The sequence below is a fragment of the Falco punctatus genome, assembly GCF_963210335.1.
Source record: "Falco punctatus genome assembly, chromosome: 13".
NCBI lineage: Eukaryota > Metazoa > Chordata > Aves > Falconiformes > Falconidae > Falco > Falco punctatus.
In genome coordinates, this window is record NC_137593.1 from 1,588,681 (window position 1) to 1,604,834 (window position 16,154).

At 39.6% G+C, this 16,154-nt stretch overlaps 1 protein-coding gene across 9 annotated transcripts in view; it reads right to left on the reverse strand.

The window, feature by feature from the left end:
• PLCH1 (phospholipase C eta 1) overlaps positions 1-16,154 on the reverse strand; it is an 86,356-nt gene that overhangs the window by 23,188 nt on the left and 47,014 nt on the right. For all 9 annotated transcript variants that reach the window (XM_080410165.1, XM_080410172.1, XM_080410166.1 and 6 more), the window contains 5 exons: positions 15,914-16,084; positions 9,005-9,098; positions 6,108-6,311; positions 4,375-4,495; positions 2,656-2,827 (listed from right to left, as the gene is read on the reverse strand). In XM_080410165.1, the coding sequence (XP_080266291.1) occupies positions 2,656-2,827; positions 4,375-4,495; positions 6,108-6,311; positions 9,005-9,098; positions 15,914-16,084 (762 nt within the window). The remainder of the gene's footprint in view (positions 1-2,655; positions 2,828-4,374; positions 4,496-6,107; positions 6,312-9,004; positions 9,099-15,913; positions 16,085-16,154) is intronic.

Genomic DNA, 16,154 nt, shown 5'->3' on the forward strand with positions numbered 1-16,154 from the left:
TCCCATCTCCAGAGCAAGACAGAAAGTACCCAAAATATTTTTTAAGCAGACTCTCAGATATTTCAGGCTTATCTCTAGCAAGCAGACCAACTGTATATTTAAAATAAAACTCTAGAAATCAGAAGCTGAGATTTTGTCATAGGTTCTTCATCAGAAAGCGAAGTGCAGACACGAAAGAACTCACTGCAAGCAGGTACCAAAATGAAGGAAGCAGCAAAGCCTAGTTTAATATTGTGTGCTCATGCAAGAACCTGGTCAGCAATCCAAATTAGTTGCTAATCCAGTACTGTGAATGTCATATACTTCCATTAGAAAGGAACTACTTTAATTCCATGTCTAGTTTCCAACACCCGATTAGAGTAGTGAGCATCAAAACAGAGGTTATTAGCTACTCCAGGTAAAACAAAACCCAAACAAAAAAACAACCAACCAAAACCACAAACCACCACCAAAACCCAACCAAACAAAAAACCTAAAAAGAGGCCCTGACAGATTAATGAACTTTTTTAGAGCATTAATCTTTAATTCTCCTGTATGATCACTTACAGTGAAGCCAAATCACAGAATTTTAGAAATGTTGGGCTATTGGTCTCCAGTCCAATCTCCCACTAAAGGAGGACCATCACCAGCTCTATGTGAGCTCTGCTTCGCCAAGTCTCACAAACTTTCAAGGGTGGAGTCTCCCCCAGCCTTCTGGGCAGCATCTTTCCATGCTCCACTACCCTCAGCTGAAAAAGCTTTTTCCTGCCATCCAATCTGCACCTCCCAAGCCGTAACTTGTAGCCATTGCCTCTTGTTTTACCATCTGTTACTTAGTAAATCACCTATTAAACTTCTGTGTCATTACTTCTGTGTCTTCCTCACCAATAGCAAAAATGTTCACAGTCTACCTGCTTCCTCAGTGGCAGAGGTAGACAAGAATTAGGCTCAGATTTCTGCAGAAATGGATTGATTTATAGACTGCATTTTGAAATTAATAATGCTGTCCTGCTAATGAGTGGGTCAAATTCACTTCACATGGGCACCTTTATACTGGTTTAAATCCATAAGTTTTACTAAAATCACTCTTTAAATACACTAGCAAAACAAAAATTATGCCATTACTTGAAATTGTTTGGCTACTGAATCAATCCTGCCTTTAAAAGGAAAATGTATAAAACGGAGCAAAAATAATAGCAAACAGATGAGAAACTGGCTTACTTCTCAATAAGATGCTAATTCTTAAATACGATTTTTATCTTTTCCAACAGGGCTGCTTAAATTGAGCAGGCAATGGGAGACAGGTTTGTGAAAAGAGACTGTGATGCTTAAAATAGTATTCTCATTCTGAAAACATTAGCTCGGCTTCACACCATTCTGTAACTACTCTCAGGGTTTCAGGACCGTTAGCTGAAGAATTACACTGAAGTTACAAACTCAAATGTGCTAGGAAGACCAGCTCAAAAGCTCATGTAAGAACTGCACAGTACTAAACCTCTCTTGCCTTCTGTGCATTGACATAATATTTCGAGCCAGGTTTGCTGGGTTTTGTTGCATGACTGACATTACATACTATTTTGTTTGACTCCTTAATACCAACACTACATGCTTGCATCGCTCATTAACCAGCAGTTATACAAGAAAACCAACTGAGTGAAATTCAAAACCACAGTTGAGCACTCAAAGGTTTTCTAGTTCAGGGTCAGTTCTGTACTATACACTGAAATACATCCAGATAAGCATCAAATCAAAATTGTGAATCCTTGTAGCCAGCTTGATACAGAAGATGGGGGGGTGGGCGGGGGTATAGTAACTCAAGAGCTCACAGCAAAGGAATTGCCCCCATGTGTCAAAATTAGACAATTTAATAAGCCACAACTATATAAATTGCCCCCTTAAAGGTCTGCCTTGCTTATTATATCCTATCCATCTTGGTTTTTGAAATTCTTTTCAGAGCAAATCTGTTCATAATGAGAGGCTCAAATAATTAGTCTTGCATACCACACTAACTTCAGTGCTCCAGGGCCTCCTCCCTCGCCGCTCCTTATAGCCACCTTCTGAAGTGCTCCTTTCATAAACACAGCTGATGAACCATGAAAACAGTTTCATTTCATGAACTAGTGCTCATATCAGGGTGAAGGGGAAATGCCAGAAAATGCAAGAAATTTTCACTTTTATATGACTCCAAAATGCTTGTCCAAGGAGGGACTGTAGGATAATGTTTAGATACTATAGGGATATAAACCATACAGACATCCACTAATAACAAATCAGACAAAATTTTTTAAAAAAGAAAAGACCAGGTTCAGGTAGCTGTCACAGTTACTTCTATTCATAACAATGCATTTTATGTCATTTTTCTGCTCTCTTGACTTGGTGCTGAAGTGCAAAAATATGCACCTCTGACTAAGACTCTCAGATAAAGATGCTTAAGGAAGAGAATTTTCTTTCCACTGTTGATACCATGTCCCTGTTGAAACACTTACACAAGTACTCTGGAACACATGCCAAGTCCAAAGTAAACTCTGTTTCAATGTCTCTGAGAAGCTCAGAATTCTAACTCATTGCATCTGTACTATTCCACATGGTACTGCTGAACTGGTTCTCCAAAGCCAAAGAAAATCTATGATAAATATCACATGCTGCATTTTGAACATGCCGCCAGTAGCAAGTTACCTTCACTAGGATCTTCCCTTTCAAATTTTGAGGACTAGGAAGCTGTCTGGAATCTCCAGTGACTACAGATGACAAGTCCAGTTTGTCACCAAATATCTCCTTCAAGTACTGAGCGATCTTCTTTTGTTGTTGAATACTGCAATGGTTTTCGATAGACAGTATCACTGGAAACCTAGAAATAAAACCCCCAGACTCTGTCATAACTGTGTTTTAAAGGAGAAGACCTGCACAGCTTACCACATAAACTGGTTTAAGCAGTTTGCTTTTGCACTGTCAGCAGCCTGGAACCAAACTCGCTTTGGGAAGAAGGACTTTGCACATGAACTCCCAGATCCCTGCTCTGTCAGAACCCCTCTCTCAGTCCCTGCAAGCAATTCTGCCCTTTCTTGAACCCTACTCACAAGCACACTGGGTGACAAAGTTTGAAATCCATGATCACCAAGTGTGAGGCACAGAGACAGAAAGCTCATCAGCAACACGATGCCCTTCTGTTCTATGTAACGGAGCAGAAGGTGTGTTATTCCTTTGCAAGCCATACACAAAGTCTTTGCAAGCCATAAGTGATCAGCAAGCTGCTCCTGAAGAAAAGCATTTTGACATAAGCAGTTTCAAAGGAATTGCTAACTCCTCTCCGTGTTCCAAGACTGATAGCTGCATGAATGATTTGCCTTTCTTTTAGTAAGTGTAGCTACAGCGAGTCAGACCAAATCTCTGAAGCTGCCCAGACTCTGGAGAAGGAGAAATTATCGGCAATACTTTCCAGAGTACTCTCCCAGGCACAAGGAATTTGCAGCTTAAGTTTCCTGAGCTAAAGACATTGTTTCTATATATAACAGCCTATTTCTTGCAAAAATTTGCCCTGATTTCTAAACTTTTGGCAGCCCTGGGATCTTACGGCAAGGAACCCCATATGCCAACTACACACCAAATGAAGAACCACCTCCTTCAGTTTTGAAATCACTATCTCCTATTTCTAATCAATAACACCAAACTTTTGGGCTCAGGTTTTTTGGTTGGGTTTTGGTGTTTGTTGTTTTTGGGGGGGTTGGGATTTTTTTTTTCCCCTTTTCAAATGGCCATTGTTGGGTCACTTTCTTCTTCTTCTTTCCACCCCCCCCAAATAAAGAGAAGTAAACATTTTCTCTTTATTCTTTCTAAACTACTCAAAATTCTGTACACCCACTCATAATTTGAGACTGTTGTATATATATGGTTAAACACCATGATTTTCATAATAAACTGTCATATCGTACTATGGGAAACAAAATAGAATCTGAACATCCCACATCTCCACACTTCCTCATACTACGCATGAGACGGCTTTCAAATTTTCTTACTGAAATTTAGTATTCTCCTTAGGCAGAGAATACTATGCTATTGATTTTTAAGAATTTCCCTGTGGTTATGAGTGGGAAGTTCTGTTCAAAGATATTCAACAGTCTCAGACTGCTCAAAATATTACTGCATTTATGATGCATGAAAGGTCTTTCTATCTTAGGTTGACCTTTCTAATTTGATTGTTGGAAAGACCTCATGCAGTTGAAGAACAAATAAAGCACAAGCAATAAACAGGGGAACAGAATCAACTTTTCTAAAATCAACAATTTCTAAATGTGTTTAAAGGAATACACCTACTTCCTGGTTTTGCCTTTTGATTCTGACATGGGATTAACTACACAAAACAGACAGATGTAGCTTCAAAACCGACTCTACACTTACTCATTGTTGATGAAGGCGTATTTATTGATAGTTTCTGCCACATCACGGAAGAGTATTTTAGAAGTAAGAGTATAGCCATGGTGTACTACTGGCTCTCCATCTGGACCATCCCAGCAATCCACTATTAAGACAGAAAAAGTTATACATTAAGAGATGCCCATGATCTTATACATTTCTGCTGATCTTGCTTGCCAGCAGAACTCATGTACAGTACTCAACCACGCAGGTGTCAACAAGTTTTGATTCAATCTATTATGATCTACCAACTGACTTAAGACTAACAAGTCTTTTGTTATACCAAATGAGAAGTCCGCAACCTAAAAAGGGGGTTTCCCCTTATACTAAACTGAGTGGTTTTCCTCATATATAAAATTATAAAGGTGTAACAGGTCAAATGATGTTTACAGCTATTTCTTGGGAAAGCAGCTTCGCTTCTGAAGACAACCTGTTTAAAAGCAATTTAATCTTCTTCCACTCCAAATTAAACTTGCAGTTTTATAACCGATGATAGTAAAAGTAGCATCAAATCCATCGCATATTGAATGAACTAGGACAGTAATATTTTTCCCAATACAATTACTGTACCCTGGATTTACACTAAACATGTCACTACTATTGGCTGTACAGGAAGTTAAAAACTTCACAAAGTGAAAGCTACAGAGGTATTACCTAGGCTGTACTGTATCTACAATAGTTTTGAGGTCAAGCGAAATGACATACTATGTGCATTCTAGTGAACTTTACAGAAGGGAAAGTACAGTGAGAGATCACCCAATTTTATCTGGTTCACTTTCTCCAATTATTTTTTAAATTCAGATTAAGAGATTTTTTTCCCAATTATGAATTTTGTAGTACCAGTCAAAAAAATTAATAGCAAGTTTAAATATGTCAAAGGACTTTATTCCACCCACAATCTTAAGAACAACAATACTAATGTTTTGTTATTATTTAAATAAGATACTTAAGAGTTTATTATTATTTAAATAAGAACTTATAAAAGAATCCAGTGCTATCTCCAGGCTATCAGACAAACAGCATCTTGTTTTCTTCCACCAGCATCCTGCCAATGAAACAGAATCCTACCTTTCTGTTGTGGCAGACCAAAACCTCAGCTCGAAGATGGTGACAGAAATAGATACACAGCTGTGCTGAGAGAAGGCACTATTGCTCACCTGTCCTCCTACAGGCACTTTTCGTCTTCCCTTTGCATCTGCAGGAGGAACTGCATAGGCAAACACCCACTTTCCTATTCAGCTTATGAAAGAAAAAGGTCTTTGCTGGCTCAGGTCATTCTGAACAACATGGATCAGGAAGCGTTCCTGTGAAGCAGTAACCTCCGGCACAGGAGAGCTGCAGAGCAGAACAACTGGGGCTTCTCTGCTGGGACTGCCAGGCCCCAAACAGATGCCTGCCCATTGCCTTACTTGAGCTTGCGCAATAAAAAAGAAAAAAAAAACAACTTCACAAAACTGCAGGACAATGGAAAAGTTGCACTGACTGAGTAAAGTGTAACAATAATCAGCAGGCAGGAGAAAACAGTACTGTCTATCATGTTCGTCTGAGATGGCCATTCCCAATAGAAAAATTCTGGTTAGACTGCTAGAAAACAGGAGTTTATCGCTGAAGTTAATCAGCCAGTGAAGCATTCATGCTTTGAGCTTGCCACTGACTTTGTGCTTAAAATAAACATTCATCATACTTCTCACAACTAGCAAGTTAGACAAAAAACATACCTTCAATACATCGACAACCATCTTGCAGCACTCGTGCATACATCTCCGCTCTGGACTGGGACAGCAGCTGGTCTCCTGTCAGGTACGTATTGTGAGATGAAGCAATAAAGTAGTTACAAAGTGGTTGATCCATATCCTGATGCACTTCGCAATGCAGTGGATTAAATACATCACAAGCAGGACTGCGCATGAAGTTGGTGAAACCTTTGGAGAAGAGAAAGAGTTTTGCCATGGATGCAGTATGTGTTACCAAGTAAATGATTTGCACTCTAATGTTTGCTTTTTCTGTTTATGCTTGTCAGTGCTAACTCATTGTCTCCAAAACCACTGAATCTTCCTGTACCCCATGTTTTCAGCATATTAACTGCTGTCTGTGCCTTGCCTGGTTCTTTGCAAACTGAAGAGGCTACACAGACTCAGTCCACTGCTGGCACACACAGAGGTATTTCTTTCTGAAGCCTATGGAAGTTCTGATACCTTTGAGAAGAACACATCTCCAAGATCCAACTCTCGTCCTCAAACAACTTTCAAACAGCTTTGAACTAGAGAAGACATAATCTAGAAAGACATATTTATGACTGCCAAAATTTAAAAAAAATATGAAAAAATCAACAAGCATTTGCAAAACAGGGCATTGAGCTAGGCCTCTTCATGACTTAATTAACAACCAATAGTAAAAAAAAAATATGTAAGATTCTAATAAAAAGCATACAATTGCCAAATAGTAGCTATACAAGACGACTTTTAGTCACAGATTGATATGGCCACTGCCCAACCTATTTGCTGATCAGATGCTTCATTCAGACCCTCAGAAGGGGCAGATGACAAAAATGCACCTATAAAAATTCTCTGAAACCCTGGAGAACCTCCCTATACTAAATCCAGTGCACAGACTAAGACAAGTGTGCTCAAACTGCCTTCTGCAGTTCAGACAAAACTGCTCTGCTAATACATGCAATAGAAGAAGGTATTGGTTCTATTAGTATTAGTAGAAGAAAATACCCTCCTTCACAATTATTCTGGTGAGATAAAAATAATCTCTTCATCTAGATGTTACTGCAAACAGACAGTACGCAGCTAAACCACGAGTCGTTACAGTTGTAAAAACTGCCTTTTTCTCCTTGTCCTTCTCAAACTGGTACCCCCTACACCCTCTTGATTCTTGTTAAAGCATCAGTATAACTGAGAAATTGGGTCAAATGCTTAGACAGCGTCAGTCTGCATTTCCTGGGACGCTGAATTGTGCCTTGGAGTGCAAGCGACCTGCTTAGAGGAGCATAGCTGGGTAGATGGAAAGGGGGGAACCTCAGCCTCACATTCAGCAGGATACAGAGGATTTGACACATGCACGATGTTTCCCCTCAGTGGATGCTTCTGATGGCACAAGAGCTATCCTGTTCTGCTCCATCACAAGGATAACATCTTGTAAATAAGAGGAAGCAGAGGAAATCCCTCAAATCCTGGGCAGCAGAAAAGACTTAGGATACAATGCCTGCAAGAGTATAGGTTGGTATTCTGCAGGTCTGTCACGACTTCGTGCTGCTGTTGATGCCTCACAGGTCCCAAGTTGAGAAGTAATCTTCAGAAGGTAGCAACAATGTCAAGAACAAAAGAACACGCTCCTACCAAAGTTAAGAAAGATCTGACCATTTATACAGCTCACAGACAGGAACGAGAGCCAAACTGACTTCCTGACTTGGAAGCTAATGCTTTTTTATGCTGAGTTTATTGCTGACACTTAGGCTCTGCCCCAGTGCCACTCTTCTGCTGTAAATAAGCACTACCCTGACTGAAGATACTGTGTAGACAAGGCAGCACCACCTGAAGCACTGCACTGCAGCACAGGGAGCATGGGGGCCCATGCTAGCCTATTCACTGATCTAGCCCATCTCACTAGTTCACAGCTTTCTCTATGCTGCACGTTTCTCTGAAAAGATGGTACTTGGTTTATATCTCTGTAAATTAGATCAGCATTAAACAGAGAAAGTTTTAAAAATACCTCCTATGAGACTGAGAAATGTAGAATATTTAAAAGGATAGTGCAAACAATACTAACCGTGAGAGCAACTCCAACATAAAAGCAGCAGCAGTAAGGTTAAGAGGAACAGAAATGCTTTCAGAAATATTTTTGTAAGCGCCATAGCTTGTTCATTTTGCTTTCCTTATTTCAATTTAAGTGCAGTGCCCTCGGTCATACCAGAAGCTTGTTTAAGACATGGGAGGCAGTCACCAGGATTTAAGTACCATGTGGAAGATTCCTCCTTCCCCACCCCAAAATCATCATGTAAATTATACTGCTTCACAAAAGCTATCTTCTGGGCAAATTAACACACCATAGCATTTAATCTATTTTGTTCCAGTTCAGATTTTGATTCGATATTAAGTTGATTCTGAATAAATACAACATTTACAATTGCTTTAGCAAGCAAGGTGAATAAGGTATTAAAACCAAAAGAAAATGCAACTATCCATAATTTATTTCACATAAGCATAAATCAATGGATTGTACAGGAGCGATTCCAGATCTACAGAGCAGAACAGAATGAAAACTCTGCTTTTATTACTTCAGTTATAACAGACTATAACATAAAACATTCTATACCATATATTTTATGTTTATATCTTACAAATACACAAGTAGCAATAAATTCATGCAAGCCTAAGGCATTCCCATTACTGTACGATGGCCATGATATATTGCTGTATAACACTAGCTGCTAATTCACCCCACCTACTCTTGTCTCTCCCATGTCTCACAAAAATGCACCTACACTACTGACTGCTGCTCTTCTATGTTACTATCACAGTCAAATATTATAAGCTACACAAAAACATTGTTAAAGCTTTTCTATTCCACTACAGTATATCAAGACTAATTTTGAAATCAAAAACGTTACCTTCAATCCCAAGAACATTTTGCTTCTTGTTTTCTTCTGATACTTCAAACTTCTGTATGATGTCAAGACAGTATTCTGGTGTCACATTATTCATCTGCACAAAAACAACAGTGTTGGTGCACTTGTTTTTAATACCATGTTACCAGCATACAAAAAACTACTTTAAGCTTCTGGATCCAGTTGAAAAACCTTACAATGAGACACCGAGTTCATCAAGTATGACTAGGACAGTCAGTAATACTACTGTAAAAGGACTTCAAGATGTTGGTTTGATTAGTGCTGCACAAGGCTCACAGATCTTACCTTTGAGGAGAAAAACAAGACTGAAAGGCAGCTATCACTTAAAAGTTGTATTATTTTAGTTTAAAGATGAAAATTACCTGTTAAGCACACCTAATAATAGTAGTACTGGGCAATACTGCTGAAATGAGAACTATGAAGTTATATTCTTTAATATGATCTACTTAAACATGCAGAAATATTTGGCAGGGTTTGATTTCATTTTCATGCATTTTCCACTTCTGTGATTTCATTACTTCCAAGAGAGTTCACTGTAATATGCAGGCTATGAGATAAATAATTAGATTCTGAAATGAAAAAAACAGAATTGTTCTGAAACAAGTAAGAGTTTTGTCATCACCTTCAACTAGCCCACAACTGAAGTCCTAATTGGTGGGGCCAGAGTATCGCCATACACTTACATTTCCTTTAAAATTAAAGGACTCACCTTTTCTCATGCCCACCCCCATTAAGTTACAGACAGCCAAAGTGAGAACTATGACTGGGTGTATTTCTTTTCTTCCACTAACATCACGGGATGACAACGACAACACTAAAACCTTTGGCAGCTTATTTGTGCCCCTATTCTGCCTACTGTTCATACCCTCCATCCTTTGCCAAGGTCAGGTCAAATGGCCTGACATGAGGGACAGGCTGGAAGCAAAGGAACTTGCAGTCCTTTCTCAGATAGCGTGTCATCTCTGTTAACATGACTGCTTCAGGCAAAGGCAGGAATGAGCTTAGTCATCATGCAGATTACACAATATTTATTGTTTAAATCTGAAAATGACCCCTCTGTGAACTGTTCTGTTACTAATGGACTTCTCTTTCAGATGGCAAAACCAATTCAATTTCCTCTGCTCTGTCTACAGCCTCTGATGAATTTGCTCTTTCTGCTGTTTCCAGTAGCTCAGTATTCCCAGCATCAGCATTCAGCTACATGAAAATCTGTAAGTAGGTTGATGACTCTTAATATGGCCTTCTCCAAGGGCTTGATCCTGCCAAGTGCAGAGTTCCTTCTAAGAAATGCGGGTGCCGTGACTGACCATGTTTTGTAGCACCTAAAAGGCTACAGTCTAAGTATGAAAAATCACCAGAGCAGGAGAAAAACTAGACATGACAATATTAGAAGTATAGTAATAGAAGGCAAGCAAGTGAGCAGTTCAACCCATATAGTGACTTAAGCTGAAAAACTTGAAGATACTTTCCAGCCTTTTTTCTCTTCACCCTTTCCTCTGTTTTTTGTCTTGTATAGGGAAAGCATAGCTCAGTCCATTTACTTCTCCAGGCATTTTATTTGTAACTCCTTGCTAAGCCAACAATCACAAGATGCCTGCAAGAATTACACAGGATAATAGGAAAGAGAACAATTCAGCAGCAAAAAACCCCACCTGATTCTTCTAGCTCAAGTAGATGTTGCTGTTTGATTGCAAACACTGTTCATAGCAGGCCTTTCTTCAGCACAAGCTGGCCAGAAATAACTTTTGCATTATGGCTCCTTGATGGCTGAGTGGCAGGGTACTTGTGTGCTTTAGGAAAGAAAATGTCTAATCTAGTCCAAAGCGTGTCTGCTAGGGAAAAGTCTACTGATTTGTGCTTTTTAACTGTAGCTAGAGAGATGACTACTTAGGCTACTCATTTAAATCTGTTTTCATTAAGTTTTAAAATACTCCACTAATAATATCAAATAGTAATGATCATTATTGATGACTGTATATTTAGATACACTGCTTATTGAAAGTGGTCAATAGCGGAGCTTGCAAAATCTCTTGGACACATGCCTCCTTTTTATATCCCTGGTTAAAAGTTGTAACTTTGATGCACGTATGTTCTTTAAAAGAGTATCAGCCTTTGAACAACGAGTAAGACCTTGGTTTTTAAGTAAATGAACTACCGATTAATTTTCCTAAAACAAAATCCTACAAAACTACAAACAAAGCAACACTATCCCTAATCTTCAGTGTAGAAGTATGAGAAAAAAAAGAGGAAAATCACTTTTAATTTCACCAGTCTCATTGGAAGCAGGTCAGACAAACCAATTGCCAAAAATCTACTGCCATCTGAAGCTGCAGAGCACTGCAAGGCCAGGTAACGGGAGAGCTCACTTCTGTCAAAGGCCCATAAGTTAAGAATGGGAATAGTTCTCAAGGGAAAGGAAATAAAAGAAAGCAATGTAAAGTAGAAGAGAAGTTAGAAAACAAGTGCAATGCCAATAACAGGTGTTCTTAGACAGGATGCCAACCCACCGGCATGTCAATAGTGCTCTAATGGTTTAGGCTACGGCTGTTCACAGTTAATCATTCTCTAAGAAAAATCAAACCACAAATAATCAAAGCAAAGACGTTTTTCCAATTTCAGTGCAAGATGTCAATGTAAAATATCATGACATATTGAATCACCACATAAATCAGTTATACTGATTATCCTTTTGCATAAGCATGAAAGAGGAAGGCGTCAGCTCACTTTCCAATTGAGAATTTGTGCTGCTGCCATAAGGTTTTTCTGTGAAAAGCAGCAAGGATTGATCAGGCATGATGACCTAGTATTGTCTTCCTTGTCCAATATTAACACGCTCCACAGTCTCTGCTCTTTTCAAAGTCCATGTACCAACACTGATATTCTTATAATTTCCCTATTCCTTTTGGGATACTGGTTCCTGATATCCTTCAGTACTCACCGTTTCAGATCATAGCCAAACATATACTGACATGCCCTGGCTTATACTGTTTCATAATATCCCTTTAAAACTTCTTCCAAGAGAGCAGGTATAGTGGTTTCATAGTGTACTTAATCCCCACTTCCCATTTTTTGTCACATTTTCGCTATTCACCACACCCCTAGTTATTCCTGTGATACTGTATAATCACTGCAGACAAGTAATAAAAGTGAGCTTACTCTCTCTCAAGCAGGCTTAACTCAAAATGCAAAACTTCATATTGAATAATTAAGGAAAAGCTTTACATAATTATATGTGTATGTTCCGAGGGTGTAATTGTTACTAAATTGCTTCCTCTTCAGCTCAATTAAAATGAGTTGGGGGCTTTAATTTTTGCCACCAGTTCCATTGCATATGGCAGCAGCCCTTTTAACCACAGAAGATACTAGTTTGGTACCCATGTGATGGCATGGTATTAATATTTCCATCTGGTTCCTGTCGCTTGGGAGTACAACAGGGCGCATCACGCAATACGCAGCTCTTCCCCAGAGCGCGCAGAGACTGCTGCTGTAGGCAAGATCTCAGCAGGCTCTCCTCTTCCTCAAGACAGATAAAAACTGTATTGCTAAGTAACTGATCCATGGCAAGGCAGCAGCTGGCAAGCAGGCACACAGGAAACCTCACCCTCAGAAAACCAAAACTAAACATTTCAGGTTTGTGACACCAAGTCAGCCTTGTAACTGCATAAAACCATAAGCAGAAGAGTTGAAAAGGTCTCTGCTATGACTGAAATAAAAGCACTTGATGTGATACAGATACGGCATGAAGAAGGAGGGAAGAACAGACAGCAGTCAGACAACAGGTGCAGGCTGGCTGACCCCCCCAACACTCCAGCAGCATCACTACAGGGCTCCCAAGGCCAGGGCAGAATGAGGCCACTCACTCTACAATGCAGGTCCAGAACTGCTAGCAACTGCAGAGCTGCTCTTTAACAGGGAAGACTGTTTGTTGAGCCCAATTCACCCAAGCCCCACTACTCAAAGGCAAGTATGAGACAAGCTCTGTCGGTCAAAAGAGCCTGGAGATCCTGCTGTGGAAGCTATAGCAAATAAGTTTCTGGGGAGGACCAACTCAGGCAATTATATTAGTTTATTAAGAAAGGACATTCCCAAAAGGAGAACACTCAGGCATGCAGGCATGACTGCACATCCAGAGATGTTCCTCCCTCACGCCACTTGTGCTAAGAGGACTGCAGGACCAGAAATCATTCCAGAAAACAGCCTTTCTGCTCTTCTTGCACTTGAGGTTGTATAATTGTAATTTCAATAGACACATAATAGCAATTTCCACCTAAGCAGAAGTAACCTGTTTCATGAGCTCTAGGGTAAAGGCAACGGGGAGCTCTCCTTAAAAAAGCAGCCAGCTTAGCAAGTTAACAAAAAACCCAGAAAACAAAAACCCCTTTTGTTCTATCCTCAGGCTGCACAATATTTAAAAGTTTTGCCAGAAGAGTAGCAGATGGAGTTGGACAGACTGTCCACAGATTTCCAAGCAGACAGACAAGAGCAAAAATGAAATGCTGTTTGCTTGAAGGCAACTGAGAGCTGCATTATGATTTGAACCATCAGCTTTTGAAGACAATCTTGCCTTACCCAAGGACATGGTTATCACCTCTGAGTTCTGAAAACATTTAAGGATAAATCTGCTCTAATACCGTTAATACTGGAAAGTGGAAAAAACAGAGGAAAGAGGCAAAGAAAGTGCAAGGTGCTTCTATACTGCACTGCCAAGAGGTTCACCTACAGATCGCGCTTTTACTCTTTCTATTGTTTGTTTTGGGAATAACGTTGAGCAAAGCATTTATAGCAGATAGCCCTGTCCACATTCAGCATTTTGAGTAGTGTGTAGGCAAAAGAGGATGCAGTATGCCAGACTTGACAGTCAACTTGTTTTCTCTGCTGCATCGGTAGTTTAATAATATCCTTGTGCACCCACAAAGACAGCTCTTCTGCCTCTTTCACATGGTTTTCTCCCTGTTCCAGGTCCCTGAGTGCCCTCTCATACCACTGCTCTTGAGCTGAACCTGGGCACTTCAGCATCTCCATGAACATGCATTTCTTTGCTTTCCCATCAGCATCAACCTTGCTGCTGCTGTCAAGGGTGCTCCACTGAAGGGCACCCAAATAAAAGGCAGTGATTAAAAAGGAAACAAAGGGCAAATCAGTGAGCTCAAAAATCTTAGAGAAATAGTTTAATGGGAAAAAGACAAACACATTTTGTGCTTTCAAGCTGTAATTAACAGACTGACCAGGACCAGACTGCTTGCAGGAATCTGTGTGTTGAGGCTATTACAGCGAGATCAGTGACGTAATAATGCTCTGTGTTTCAAGGGGGAGGAAAGAAGGAAGAACCAGGGAGTTACACATGCCAGGGAATTGCCACACTGGCCAGAGGGAAATTCAGCAACAAACCTGCACAGACTGTTGGTATTTTATACTAAGGATAACTCAGAAAAAACAGCCATTGCAGGCAGGATCCCAGAACTACACAGGAGATTATCCAATGATTGCAGGCAAAACACAGCATCTACACCCAGGAAGCTGAAGTAGGTTGGGATGTTACAGGGTTTTTTTGAGGTTGTTTTGGAACAACACTCTGCAAGGACACACAGAGTGAGCAAACCATCCAAGGACCAATTGCCAGAAGCAAACATGAGTCCTAGAGATCGCAAGGTTCCTTCTGTGCTCCTCACTGTCCAGTATACAAGTTGTCTCCATGGGTTCCACAGGCAATTTTTGTAGTAACCCAGTCTCTTTCAAGATGGGCATGAAAAACTCTACTGGAGCAAGATATATAGGAATGCCTAGAGATATGTTTTTTTGGTCAGCAAGTTTGTTCATAAGCACATGGGGGGAAAAATCTCTGATCTTGACTCAACTTTGCTTCTTGAGTTACTTATGCTGCTTGTTTTGTTTTGTTTTTTAAATTCCTTATTGGTGTGTGTGTTCCTGTGGTTCCCTGGACCTCATCTCTCCCAGTTGATTCTCTCTGAGAAACTTCAGATAGAAGTGCAATGTTCAAGTCCCACACATGTATGAGGAAAACAGACTTCCTTAAAGAAAAATTGGGAAAGGCGGCAGAAGGGGGGGGAGGGGGAAAAAAAGGATAGAATCCTGGACCTCAGCCATGTTGGTGCAATATCCATCTTTGTATTACATCACAGAAGTATAATCTTTCCTTAAAATTTAGTAAGAGATTTAGGCCAGGTATAAGAGGTTCTTCTTTGTCAATATTTGAACTGCTGTCTTAACAATAAAAACAGAGTGCTTATAATTACTCCTACTACTACTGATACTTGGGAACTCCAAGTTCTATATATCTATATATCCAAGAACTTGGGATATATAACAGCAGGATTCAACTTTGCTTACAGGAAAGGATATGCGGACACAAAGATTCATCTTGATGTGTTACCGTATTAAGTCAAGCACATGCAAGCCATTTGTAGATAATAAGAAATAGTTTGCTCTTCTTATTTTGTCATGTGTTTCTAGCCTTAAAACATATCACATATCATCATATTTTAGTGCATATCTGCCAAGATCATTACTCACAAAAGGCATCTCCTGGAAATATAAACATCCCCCTACCACACCAAGAAACAATCCAGACAAGCTATGCAAGAGGAAGCAACCATGCTAAGACACATGATAATCACTGGAATTAAAAAGTGTGAATTTTAAATGCCATTATAAACAAATAATTAAAAACAAAAAAACATATTACCCTGTACTTGCATTTCTTCTACCAGTGTCCAGAAGAATTCAAACTTACTAGAAGTATTTCGACTTCTTTTTTGTTACAAAACCTGTGCTTTATCCCCCTGCCCCAAGCTAAACTCTTCCATAAAATTATTTCCCTGTACTTGAATGTATTTATATGTACATATATATGAATGCATGGTATTCTCATACCTTTTGTTCCACCTTTAGAAACTGAGCAAGTTCTTCAACAGTGAGGTGGTCCTTCTTGTCACTGTAGCTTAAGAGCAATAAGTAGAGATCTCTACGTAAGGACATCATCTTGTAAAACACTGAAAATTCTTCAAAATTTAGGGTTCCTTGGTTCTCATCTGTGTCTGCTTCCTAAGAAGTAAAGACATTCAAGTAAGCATGCTAAACAGAGTTGACTTCAGGGAACAAAGCAAAACAGGAT